A 13,429-nucleotide genomic window follows, 5' to 3' on the forward strand; every position below is an offset into this window, starting at 1 on the left:
AACTGCTTCTCCGTGCTGCTAACACTGTCCGGGATATCCGAGTAAGCGCTGCTACGAAACGAAAAATCCCGCTCCAAACGTCGCGAGACTTGAGCGAGACCAGCGTGGAACCCGTGGAGACAGAGCGGCGGACATAACAGTCTACTCAGCGTCCTCAAGAAACTTCGCCTGAATATAGGAGACCAGATCTCGGACGGCTCCTTCCAGGCAGAGGTAAGACCACAGCTGAGTTCATTACGGGACTGCATTCAATATAACCAAGTCTTTCTGTGCGGTGGCATATACACCATACATTCGGACTTACCAACTCCCCACAGGAACTCTTTATTCAGCGAATATCTTCAGCAACTTGCGCTATTACGCGCTGGATTTCAATCACCTTTGCTCACATTAAGTCACCTTATCTATTTTTCACTATATTTATTAATGTAATTATATTATAACGTAGTTCATTATCTAGCACCAGTCATACAGTTGATTTATTTCATCTCACCTTATATTATTTATTATTGAAATCCTTATCTTTGCTGTATTTTATGGTCGACCATAGTTATTGTTTTAAATTGTTTTATATTTTCTTATCCATTTTATGTCATTTTTATTAGTGATATTTTAAATAATAAAATCTGAGTGTGTGCCATAGCCCTGAGTGCTCGCTTCTATATTTCTGTTATTGTCCTTCTACTTGAGGTGTGGCGTCCTCAATTTTTAGTTTGAAGCACCATACCGTCCATTACCAGCAGTGAGCCACTTCATTTAACTATTTCAACTTCATCTTGGTTTCATAGTTTTTTATAGTGATAGTTGTGATTATGGCTCATAGAGAAAGGCCTGGACTAAAAATGACAAATTATTACAGTAATCATTATTATCTGTAGGTAAAACATCCATATCCACTTTAATATCCATCAGAGCAGCATTTATCTGACCTACAAAGTACCGTATTTTTCGCTCCATAAGGGAAAATGTGCCTGCGTCTTATGGAGCGAATGCTGCCATTTTACATCGCAGTCTGCGATGCATCAGCTGGAGGGGGGAGGAAGGAGGGGCCGGTGTCATGCAAATGCGGCGGGGCCGGTGCGGTCACTGTACTCCAGCCCCGCCGCTCACTCACTTTCTTAATGCCTAAACCTTTTATAATAATAACTTTAATTGAAGTTCTGATCCCCAGCCCCTTCTATAGTACTTACTAAATGTCCTGTAGCAGGCAGAGCAGGGCAGGCGGCCGGCCGTAACTCACTGACGTCACGTGCCTGCGCCGCCTACTTCAGTGAGTTACGGCTGGCCCCGCTGCATTTGCATGCCACCGGCCCCTCCCAAAGGTTTAGCTCCGGTATATTAAGGCATCTGTGGATGCCACTATTATGGGGTGGGGGATATGTGGCTGGCACTGTTATGGGGTGGGGGATCTGTGGGTGACACATATATAGCAGTGCCATCCACAGATCTCCCCCCCCCCCCCCAATAACAGTGCCATCCACAGATCCCCCCCCCCCCAATAACAGTGCCATCCACAGATCTCCCCCCCCATAACAGTGCCATCCACAGATCTCCTCCCCCCATAACAGTGCCATCCACAGATCTCCTCCCCCCATAACAGTGCCATCCACAGATCTCCTCCCCCCATAACAGTGCCATCCACAGATCTCCTCCCCCCATAACAGTGCCATCCACAGATCTCCCCCCCCATAACAGTGCCATCCACAGATCTCCCCCCCATAACAGTGCCACCCACAGATCTCCCCCCCATAACAGTGCCACCCACAGATCTCCCCCCCATAACAGTGCCACCCACAGATCTCCCCCCCATAACAGTGCCACCCACAGATCTCCCCCCCATAACAGTGCCACCCACAGATCTCCCCCCCATAACAGTGCCACCCACAGATCTCCCCCCCATAACAGTGCCACCCACAGATCTCCCCCCCATAACAGTGCCACCCACAGATCTCCCCCCCATAACAGTGCCACCCACAGATCTCCCCCCCATAACAGTGCCACCCACAGATCTCCCCCATAACCGTGCCACCCACAGATCTCCCCCATAACCGTGCCACCCACAGATCTCCCCCATAACCGTGCCACCCACAGATCTCCCCCATAGTAGTGTCATGTACAGACCACCATTAGTTCAAAACCCACCAAAAGCACACCTTTTGGTTAAAAATATATTTTTTTCTTATTTTCCTCCTCAAAAACCTAGGTGCTTGTTTTGGACCGGTGCGTCTTATAGGGCGAAAAATACGGTATGTTTCTAGTAATCTTATCTTAGCATATAAACAACGATCACAAGATCCCATTATGGGAAATAGCCAAGTTTTTTTTTTTTTGTAATGGTGGGAGTTATTTCCCTGCATATATTATACCCATCCTTACACTGTCGCTGTATAAGGCACCTCAGATAGTCGTTCTGATAAGGAATTGTTGGGGAAGAAGATAAATTGTATTGTGCAAGGACACGTCCAGATCTAGTATTTCCTGCTATTTATTTTCTATCCTAATTACTATGTTGAATGGCTTTCTGATATAAACTCTTATCTAATAACCACCCATTGAGGCACTTGTAGCTCAAGGCATCAGATAATCCTGCTTGCAGTTTCAGAATTTTAAATAGTTTTTCTCGTTAAAGGGAATGTGTCACCTATAATTTTTTTTCCTGCTAGTTAAAAACAAACCACACATTCTTTTCTATCCTGTTTTTATTTCCTGAGTCTCAATTTGTTCTTCTATTTCCTGAACATGATTATAAGTGCTGCCATCTTGGGCTACTTTCACACTCGCGTTTGGTGCGGATCCGTCATGGATCTGCACAGACGGATGCATTCAGACAATACAACCGTCTGCATCCGTTCAGAACGGATCCGGTTGTATTATCTGTAACATAACCAAGACAGATCCGTCTTGAACCCCATTGAAAGTCAATGTCGGACGGATCCGTTTTCTATTGTGTCGTAGAAAACGAATCCGTCCCCATTGACTTACATTGTGTGTCAGAACTTATCCGTTTGGCTCAGTTTCGTCAGACGGACACCAAAACGCTGCAAGCAGCATTTTGGTGTCCGCCTTCAAAGCAGAATGGAGACGGAGGCAAACTGATGCATTCTGAGCAGATCCTTATCTATTCAGAATGCATTAGGGCAAAACTGATCTGTTTTGGACCGCATGTGAGACCCCTGAGAGAAGTTTGAGAAGCATTTTCATGGTAAGGGTACCTGCATATGAGTGCAGATTTAAAATCAGAAATTCTGCACGTTTTTAGTGCGGTTTTCTGTGCGTTTTTGGTACATTGCAAAGGGTGAAATCCGCAAAAAATAAATAAACACACAGCAATTGGCATGCTGCGGATTTCAAGATCCACATGGCAGGCCAGTTTCCAAAAGGTGGAAAAAAGCAAAGTGTACATGAGATTTGTCTGATCTCACACACTTTGCTAGTAGTGTATTACGCTGCAATTTTTCCATATGAGAATCTGTGCGTGAAAACTATGCCATTCCAGTTTGTTGTAGTGGAAAATTTCTGCTTGGGTTTTTTGGCTGCTTGGTGGGGAAAAAAATCTGTTGCGCAAATTGGTGTCATGCAACTTATTGAATGCAATCAAGTTTGTCTTCAGTTAAATCTGCAGTGGATGTGCAGCACAACTGCAGCAAGTCCATGCTGGAAACCTCAAGATACAGCCATGGTTTTCAGCTACAGAAGTACATGACTGGTTTTAATATTACAGTACCTGTTAAAATACCCTAAGACAGCCTCCTTCTCAAACAGCTGATTGGTAGGGATGCTTGGTATTGGACCCCCTCTGATCTGATATATGGCCGAACAACCCCTTTGTCATCTGCTTAAGGGCTCAGCCCCTTCCCTCCCTTTCTCTAATGCCATCATGTTCAACATGCTGGGCAGCAGATGATGCATAGTCAATGAGGTACAGAATGGCAGAGCAAACAGGGAGTAACACTACTGTACAAATTGTAATAGACAAGCATACAGGCAGCTGTAAATGGATGTAGTGTCTGTGAGATAGGAGAAGAATCATAGGACCATAGTCCTTCACTTTGGTGTTCCCACCCATAGCAAGCCCTTGTGGCAGAAAAACAAAGATGCAGTACAAAGATAGGTAGCATTATCAAAGTGAAAAATAGATATTTCAGAGCTCTGGCGGTATCGTGAAGATCATTCAAATATACATAGGTTATTTTCAGTATTTTGTATAATCTTGGAAAATCCCTTTAACTGCAGACCATTGCTACAACAAGCTAAATATGGTGAGATCTGCTGACAGCCTGTGTTGGTCATACACATTAGATTAACAGAAGATGCCACTATATTATGTTGGATCTATCAAAGTTATATATTGATTTTACTCAAATTTAAAAATTATTTTTCCTAGACCCCATTAAAACCTGGACGAAGTCTTATGGACTGGATCAAACTTAAAAGTAGTGGGAAAGATTTAACAGGCCTAAGAGGACGCTTAATAGAAGTGACAGAAGAAGAACTTGCAAAACACAATAAGAAGACAGACTGCTGGACATGTATCAGGGGTAAGTGTCTATCATTTGGGCTGGTTAAATGACTCTCAAATACCCATGGTCAGTATTAAATGCATTGGCTTACTTTGGATCTATTGGAACAAGATTTCTATGCAAAAGTTCAGTGATTACTTTTGCAACTAGCTAACACGTCACACCATACATGTAAATACTTTACACTCCTCAATATTGAAATTACAACACCAAGAAGAAAAAGGAGACATGTAAATGACAAATGGTCACATAATGCAAGGATATATCTTCGGAAATAGAAGAGATAGTGCTGTGACCATAGTCTTGTTTTTAAGCTTAGATTGTCATCTCTGCTCCAAGCGCCACTCATTTTCTGTGGCTAGCCCTTTCCCTGCATTGATTGACAGAGCCTGCAAGGGAAGGATTGGAGTGGTGCTTGGGTGCATGGAGAGCAACAGTGACAACCTAATTGCACCAAAGGCCTAATTTGCGTATTAAGAAAAAGTATCATAACTCAGTAACAGAGCTTTGGCTCAACATATAAAAAATTGTGTTTTAATCAGGTGAACTACAGCTATGTGTCTGTGCAAAAACATAGAAAGGTCGCTGTTGGCAGATTCCTTGTAAAACAAGACCAGGATCACAGCATTTTCTCGTCTACATCAGGAAATATAGCCTTATGAAATTTTCAATTTCAGCTGTTTTCACTTGTTTTAAAGCTTAGATTTTTACACATCCTGATATATGAAGGTTTAAAGTAGTCCCCCCATTACCCTATTAGGTACTTTTCCCAAAGTCTGAGCCTATTAGGGCGTTGAAGGGATTTTTCAATCTTGATGATCATAGTAAGGCCTAAGCCCATGAACGTACGGGCACTGTGCCCGTATTGTGGACTGCCCCTTTAGTAATTTTTTTCAGCCAACTGCTTGTGGCCTGCAAGGGGCCCACTGAACATTACAAAGATTTGCTTGTTGGTAAAGTTTGCCAGTGCCAAGAGGCATGGCATGTTCAAGTCCAAGGAGGTAGGTGGGTCATGATGGGGGGGATTGTCTTGCAACAATCTGTCGAAGCAGATACCGCTCCGCAATGCACAGGCACTGGATGTGTGCACTCCATGCTGCTGATGTGGACCCTTTAACTTAAATCAGTCCGCGATCCGCAAGATACGGCCAAAGATAGGACATGTCTACCCCCTCGGTTTTCCAATGGATCCACAGAGTGGTCCAAATCTCCCGCATGGAGGAGCTCTACCAATCTCTCTAAGTTCCATAGAATCTGGAATGCCTGGAGAGAATTCATGTCTACATTAACTTCCGACCATTAGTCATGATCTTATGCTAACGTCGGTGGCGGGTCGCGATGTCTGCGGCGGAGAATGGCTCCCCTGGGGAGCACTGTAAGGCGAATGATTGCCACTGATACTAACAGTGGTCACCGGTCTTCTACGCTGTACTTGCTATACTTGCTGAACTTGTGTTACCATCTACTCTGAAGTGAAATAGATACAGACTTTGCTATGTTATCATTATGTCTTCTCACCCAGATGTTTTAGAACATGTTTGTAGATGGCTGGTCTTGGCCCAAGGTTCTTCGTGAAACTGTCAACCTACCTTAATATCTGGTTTTTGTTTGTACTTTGTATGCAAAAAAACTTAAAGGACTTTTATCACGTGCTGTTTATTCATGTCCTATGTCCTATTTTAAACTCAATAAAAAGAAATTTGCAACAAAGATAGGGCATGTCTTAGCTTTTGCGGAGCAGAGGCACGGATCGGAAGCCCATGGAAAGACAATGAAGCGGAAATCTGAGTTGTTTGCCATTTAATCCTGCATCCCCTTCTTTGTATATATTCCTACATAGAGCATGAATTGGAATGCTGCTTCCAGTTCACATCTCCCAGCTTGCAGGCGGAAGCACTTCTTGCTCAGTTCTCCTGATTGGTCATGTGGCTGGAGTTGAGGGGTGTGGATGCAGCTCCTGATATAGAGCACAAGCCCTGACAAGGTTGTTACTGGGCTGCAAATAACACCGGTGGGAGTGCAGCATCTAGTTCTCCTCACCTTCTCTTGACTACACATGCACACAGAGCCGTTCTATTTATAAACCTTATCAAGGGTTACAAGGGGGAACATCTATCGGTATTTACAGTGCAGCTAATACAAGTTTAAGTAGAAAAATTTATAGAAGGGTACACAAGCCCTAACAAGGAGAAGCAAAAGTAAAGAGTAGAAGATGAAAGTGGCGAGATGGGAATAGCCCTTTAAATTATAAAAGGTAAAAAAAAGAAATTAGAATTTTAAAACATTTTTAGTATATATTTTGTTTGCTGGATAAACGAGAATAGAGTTAAAACAAACCTCGGTTAAAGCCCCATCTGTGTCGCTATTTTTTTTTAGCTAATGTATAAAACAAACAAATACGATTTCTTTAGAATGTCATTCCAAAAGGTGAAATTTTGTGGCTCCGTGACAATTTTTTCCATTACCTCCTCAGTGAGGAATAATTGCTGGTATGCCAGAGGGTTGTCCTCTACCTTCATCCCAGGTGATCCAGTGAATGGGAATCTTGGGGGCGCTACCTGGTCCGTATCACAGTCAATAGGGCACCAAGTGCGCACATGGCTGAGGTCAGGTGCAGGATCATCGCCATTGTCACTTGCCAGATCAGTGTCAGTGTCAGACGACAAATCTCCCCACGACTCATTATCGCTCAGTACTACGAGCACCTCCGTGTCACTGTCGCTGTCACTCAACTGGTCCAAAAGTGCTTTTGTAGTAAAGTGCCGATTTTTTGATGCCATGTTATAAATATTTTATGGGCAAATGACAGTAAAATGGCAGGCAAGGGGCACTGTACAGTGAACAAGTGTCAGATCTGAGGTGATACAGTGTAATCCTCTGTAATTTAACGTTCCTCCATAGTTGTAGCATAAGGTAGGGGATCTTTGCTGAGGAGTCAACTATTCCTAAGGAGATATCAGGTGACCAAATCAACGCTAATGAGGACACTGGCATCAACAAATCAGATTCAAGTAGGACCCATTGCGGAGGATTAGGAAGTGCATGGAATAATATTAATTGTGAAAGTCTGGCTGCTGATAATACTTATATAGATGGGGCACTGAGAGCCCACCTACCCTCTTATGCAAGTGTATAATATGTCTGGCTATTTGAGATCTCCTATATGCCCATAAAAAGCGAAATATTTCATTCTGTAATGATTTAATGGCAGAACCCGTAAAGCTACTTTCACACTCTCTCGTTTGGTGTGGATTTGTCATGGATCTGCACAGACGGATCAGTTCCGATAATGCAACAGTCTGCATCCGTTCAGAAAGGATCCGTTTGTATTATCTTTGCCATAGCCATAGCCAAGAACACCATTGAAAGTCAATGGAGGACTGATCCGTTTTCTATTGTGCCAGATTGTGTCATAGAAAACAGATCCGTCCCCATTGTGTGTCAGAACGGATCCGTTTGGCTCAGTTTCGTCAGACGGACATCAAAACTCTGCAAGCAGGTGTCCGCCTCCAGAGCGGAATGGAGACGGAACAGAGGCAAACTGATGCATTCTGAGCGGATCCTTTTCCATTCAGAATGCATTAGGGCAAAACTGATCTGTTTTGGACCACTTGTGAGAGCCCAAAACGGATCTCACAAACTGAAAGCCAAAACGCCAGTGTGAAAGTAGCCTAACTTGTACAGGAAGGGAATGAAAGAGATACAATATCCTAGGCAAAGTGACCATTTTAATTGTGTGTATTCTGCCTATCCATGAGAGAGTAGGGAAATTTCAGGTAAGCAGGGATGAGTCGGGTGTAATTCCATCTGAAAGTGGTATCAGTTTTGGCAAATGAATCCCTAAATAAGGAAGATAATGTCCCCTGTTATTTAAACCGAAGTTGTGTGATTAAGTCTTGACAAAAACACAGAAATATAGTGGCAAATCTGGGGGAGCTGCTCAACCCCTAACACTGTAGCGTGTTTTTCATTGGGGGAGCAGCCCCACCGCATGTGGACCGCAGCAAACGACTATCCCCAGCAAAAAATATTTTGCATACGGTGGAGGATGTCGGCGCGGTCCACATGCACCACAAAGGCATCCTACACAAAACGGAGCATTGTGCGGATGAAAATATAATCATAAATCACAGAAAAAATGCACCACACGGATATGCCACTGACTATACTGGCTAGTCATAAATGCAGATATTAAAAGCTGAGACTTTTGCCAATATATTCCTGTCAGGAAGATATCGGAGCCCCAAGCACCACGTCACGGTTCTCAGCATGGCAAGGGGTCCTACCACTACGCTACCTATGGTGTGAACAAGGTCTGAAGGTGATGTAATCCAGCTCACAGCCAAGCTTCCACACAACCGCCTAGCAGGACAACTAGTGCAATGTGAACAAAGCCAGACTGTAAGCCACACCCATATCAGACCATGTAATGGAGGCTACCAGGTGCAAAGAGTGTTTGAATGCCAGGTGAAGGCACATACACTACATATAAAACAAGACAAAAACACAGAAATATAGTGGCAAATCTGGGGGAGCTGCTCAACCCCTAACACTGTAGCGTGTTTTTCATTGGGGGAGCAGCCCCACCGCATGTGGACCGCAGCAAACGACTATCCCCAGCAAAAAATATTTTGCATACGGTGGAGGATGTCGGCGCGGTCCACATGCACCACAAAGGCATCCTACACAAAACGGAGCATTGTGCGGATGAAAATATAATCATAAATCACAGAAAAAATGCACCACACGGATATGCCACTGACTATACTGGCTAGTCATAAATGCAGATATTAAAAGCTGAGACTTTTGCCAATATATTCCTGTCAGGAAGATATCGGAGCCCCAAGCACCACGTCACGGTTCTCAGCATGGCAAGGGGTCCTACCACTACGCTACCTATGGTGTGAACAAGGTCTGAGGGTGATGTAATCCAGCTCACAGCCAGGCTTCCACACAACCGCCTAGCAGGACAACTAGTGATTAAGTCTTGAACAGAAAAGTGTGTGTTACAGTGCAAAATCTCTAATTTAGTAGCATTGATCCGAAGGCCAGTGAAATGACCAAATATACTCAGACAGTGCAATAAATTAGGTAGTGTAGTTAAGGGGTGCGTAATAGTAAGAAGAATATCATCTGCAAAGAGACTTACTTTGTATTCGCGGGGGGCAATCTTTTATGAAGGTCTTTTTCTTTTGTTCTTGCGTTGATATGCACATGTCGGACTAAAGCACTTTCATCTCTGGGACACAGAACCCGTCTCCTTCCTGAGCGGTATGATGGCTGGACATTCCCATCTTGTTTGTACTTGCGCATAATTGTTTGTACAGATGAACGAGGCACCTTCAGGCATCTTGAAATTGCACCCAAGGTTGAGCCAGACTTGTGCAAGTCCACAATTCTCTTCCTGATATCTTGGCTGATTTCTTGACTTTCCCATGATGCTTCACAAAGAAGCAGTGTGTTTCAGGTGTGCATTTAAATACATCCACAGGTGTGACAAAATGGTACCAATAAAACAGTCGCCTGATCCAGCAAAAATAGAGCCCCTACATAAGACAATCGCCCTAAAAATAAAAACGATAGCTCTCAGAACATGGAGACACTAACACATAATTTTTTGGGTTTCAAAAATGCAATTATTGTGTTAAAGTGAAAAAAAAAAAGTATACATCCATAACAACCAACTCTCTAAAAATATCACATGACTTAACCCCTCAGATGAACACAGTAAAAAAAAAAAAAAAAAACAGTGCCAAAAAAGCCATTTTTTGTCACCTTACATCACAAAAATTGCAACACCAAGCAATCAAAAAGGCGTATGCCCCCCCAAAATAGTATTTTAAGAGACTTATATCTTCTCGATGGATAACCCCTTCCTAAGACATATCCATCTGTTTTTAAGGTATGTGGATGACATTTTTCTGGTCTGGTCGGTGGGGGGCGGGGGGGGCGGGGGGAGGGGACCTGCCGTGCGTTCGTTGACCACCTTAATGCACACAATCAAATGAACATGAAATTCACCATCAATTTTGGTGGTGAGTCTCTAGACTTTTTAGACGTGCATGTCACTGTAAAAGATGGTATTGTACATACCAGTGGGTTTCGTAAGCCCGCGGCGACCAACTCCCTCCTCCACCAGACCAGCTTCCACCCACCATCGGTTAAGCGTGCTGTCCCATACGGACAATTTGTCCGGTTACAGAGGATTAACGACACCGATGAGGGCTTTCACAGACAGGCTGGTGAGCTTAGGGATAGGCTCCTGGATAGGGGCTATCCGTCGAGAAGTGTCTCAACGGCCTTACATAAAGCCGCAAAATTAGATCGCAATACTTTGCTCATGGGGGGGACATTTGATGCCAAACCCTTGCGCTTCGCCTTCTCCTTTCAATACAGCCCTGCGGCTGAAGTGATTAAACAGGTCATCAACCAAAATTGGGATCTCTTGAAAGGGGACTCTTCTCTCAGCAAGTTCGCAAATGAAAAACCATTGGTCACATTTAGAAGATGCCCCACGCTGAAGGATAAGCTGGCCAGGAGTGCATTTATTATGCCCCGAGACGAGACTTGGCTCAAGAAGCCCAGTGACAACTTCAAGTGTGGCCATTGTTCATTTTGCGCACTCAATGCTTGCACTAAAGACTTACAGATAGGGGGGGGGGTCAAACATACTGTACGTGAATTCATCAACTGCCGTACATCTTACGTGGTATATGTCGTTTTTTGCCCTTGCAAACGCTTCTACATAGGCAAAACTATTCGCCCCCTGTTTGAACGCATCCGTGAACATGTCGGTTCTATACGGTCAGGCAGAGGTAGTGCACGTCTTATTGACCATATTCGCACCGCCCACGACGCTTATCCACGTTGTCTCTCCTTTGCGGGGGTCGAACATGTCCGTCCTATCCCTAGGGGAGGTGACCGGCATCGCCTGCTCCTGCGGAGGGAGGCAAGGTGGATAATGCAGACAATGGGTGCAGCAGGTCTGGGTTACAGTCTCCAACAGCAAACCACACAAGAGATGATCCATACATAGTTATTTAGTTGCCAGGAAAAGCTGGGCAGTTGGAACCTTTCTGGTAACTACATGTAACTTTTCCCCCCAATGGCCGCGAGCAGCGATATACCGTGTGGGCTTATTAGTATCAGTTGTATGTTTTTACAGTTAGAGTTATTGGTTAGTGTTTTATTTCAATCATCCAGTGTTTGGCGTACATGCAATCTTGGGTTTGTGGGTCAAATGGTGATTATTTTGATGTTGCTTAATGTAAAAGGGCTGAACAGTCCTCAAAAGAGAACTTGAGAAGAAGAGAAGAGAAAAGAGAAGAATGCTTGGAGAGAGGCGTTGACCGCAAAAGCGGATATCTTCTGTGTACAGGAGTCACACCTGCTGCAAGAGGATACTCATGGTTAAGCACCGCCTTTTCCCAACCATAATTCATGCACACAATCCAAAGAAAACAAAAGGGGTACTCACATTCGCATAATTTTTTCCAGATTTCCCAACATATAGACAGTAAAGGTAGATATGTTATTCTGGTATGTACTGTGAACAATATAGTATATACCCTGGTGAATATATCTGCCCCCAATGTGCACCAAATGGAATTTCTGAGAAGAGTTATGAAAAAAGTGAACCGCTTAAAACAGGGTAAACTGATTGTATGTGGGGATTTTAATACCATAGTGGATCCGTCTATTGATTCTACCACCACAAGTCGCAGAACAGATAGGGGTCTTTCTGCCCTGATACAAACGGAGGGCCTATAAGATGTTTGGAGGGCCCAACATAGCGCTGAAAGAGATTACACCTACTTCTCTCCTTCACACGCATCCTACTCACGCCTAGACTTATTCTTGGTTGACCACGCTACCTTGTTTCTCACAAAATCCACTACAATAGGTCTCATCAAATGGTCAGACCATGCCCCAATAACCTTAGCTATCACAGAACAATCTCAAGCACATAGAAATCCAATTTGGAGAAATAACACATTGATAATGAGTCACAAAAAGTATTCCCAAGAACTGAAGGAAGCGATTACTGAGTATTTTACTTTGAATGCAGGTTCAGTGGCAGACCCATACGTTGTATGGCAAGCTCATAAGCATACATTAGGGGAATAATGATTAAGATAGGACATCAGGAAAAGAAGGTTAGGGAATCTAACATGACAGACCTCATAACCCATTAGACTTCGTTAGAACAGGTAAACGAGCAGCGACCTACCGTTGTGCTCTCAGCAGAAATAGCATTGGAAGGAGAAAAGCTGTGTAACCTTCTCTTATTTAACTATGAGACAGCCCTCTCTCGGCCCAAAGTCAGATACTACATACAAGGGAATAAAGCTGGGAAACTTCTGGCATCCAAATTGAAGTCAATTCACGCAAGATCTCATATTGACCACATATTGCACCCTCAAAACCGGGGAAAACATATAGATGCCAGAGACATAGTGGATCAATTTAGATCGTGCTATGAGCAGCTCTATAATTTAAGGGACACCATCCCACTGCCTGACTCCTATTCCTTACTTGTCCAAGACTTCCTTGCAAAAGCTAACCTTCCTTCTCTCTCTGAGGCGCAATTGGAAGATCTTAATAGACCCATTACAGAAAAGGATGTTGGGGATGTGTTTAAATCCCTACCATCAGGGAAGTCTCCAGGCCCAGATGGGCTATCAGGAGAATACTACAAATAGTTTCTGGATTCACTGACACCCCACTTGACGTCTATATTCCTACTAGCAGCTGGATGAATACCATTCCCTATAGAAATGCAAACTGCCCTCATAATTACCCTCCCAAAACCTGGGAAGCCGGATAATATCCCCCCAGAACTTCCGCCCTATAGCACTACTTAATGTACATATAAAACTATTCTCTAAATTGATAGCAAGTTGCTTGGC

General features: G+C 43.8%; 1 protein-coding gene across 2 annotated transcripts in view; it reads left to right on the forward strand.

Moving 5' to 3' along the window:
• The window catches only part of LOC122936092 (cytochrome b5 reductase 4), a 356,825-nt gene that overhangs the window by 24,818 nt on the left and 318,578 nt on the right, over positions 1–13,429 (forward strand). For both annotated transcript variants that reach the window (XM_044292106.1, XM_044292107.1), the window contains exon 2: positions 4,385–4,538. In XM_044292106.1, coding sequence (XP_044148041.1) covers positions 4,385–4,538 — 154 coding nt within the window. The remainder of the gene's footprint in view (positions 1–4,384; positions 4,539–13,429) is intronic.

Source organism: Bufo gargarizans, chromosome 4 (genome assembly GCF_014858855.1).
Source record: "Bufo gargarizans isolate SCDJY-AF-19 chromosome 4, ASM1485885v1, whole genome shotgun sequence".
NCBI classification, from domain to species: Eukaryota; Metazoa; Chordata; class Amphibia; order Anura; family Bufonidae; genus Bufo; species Bufo gargarizans.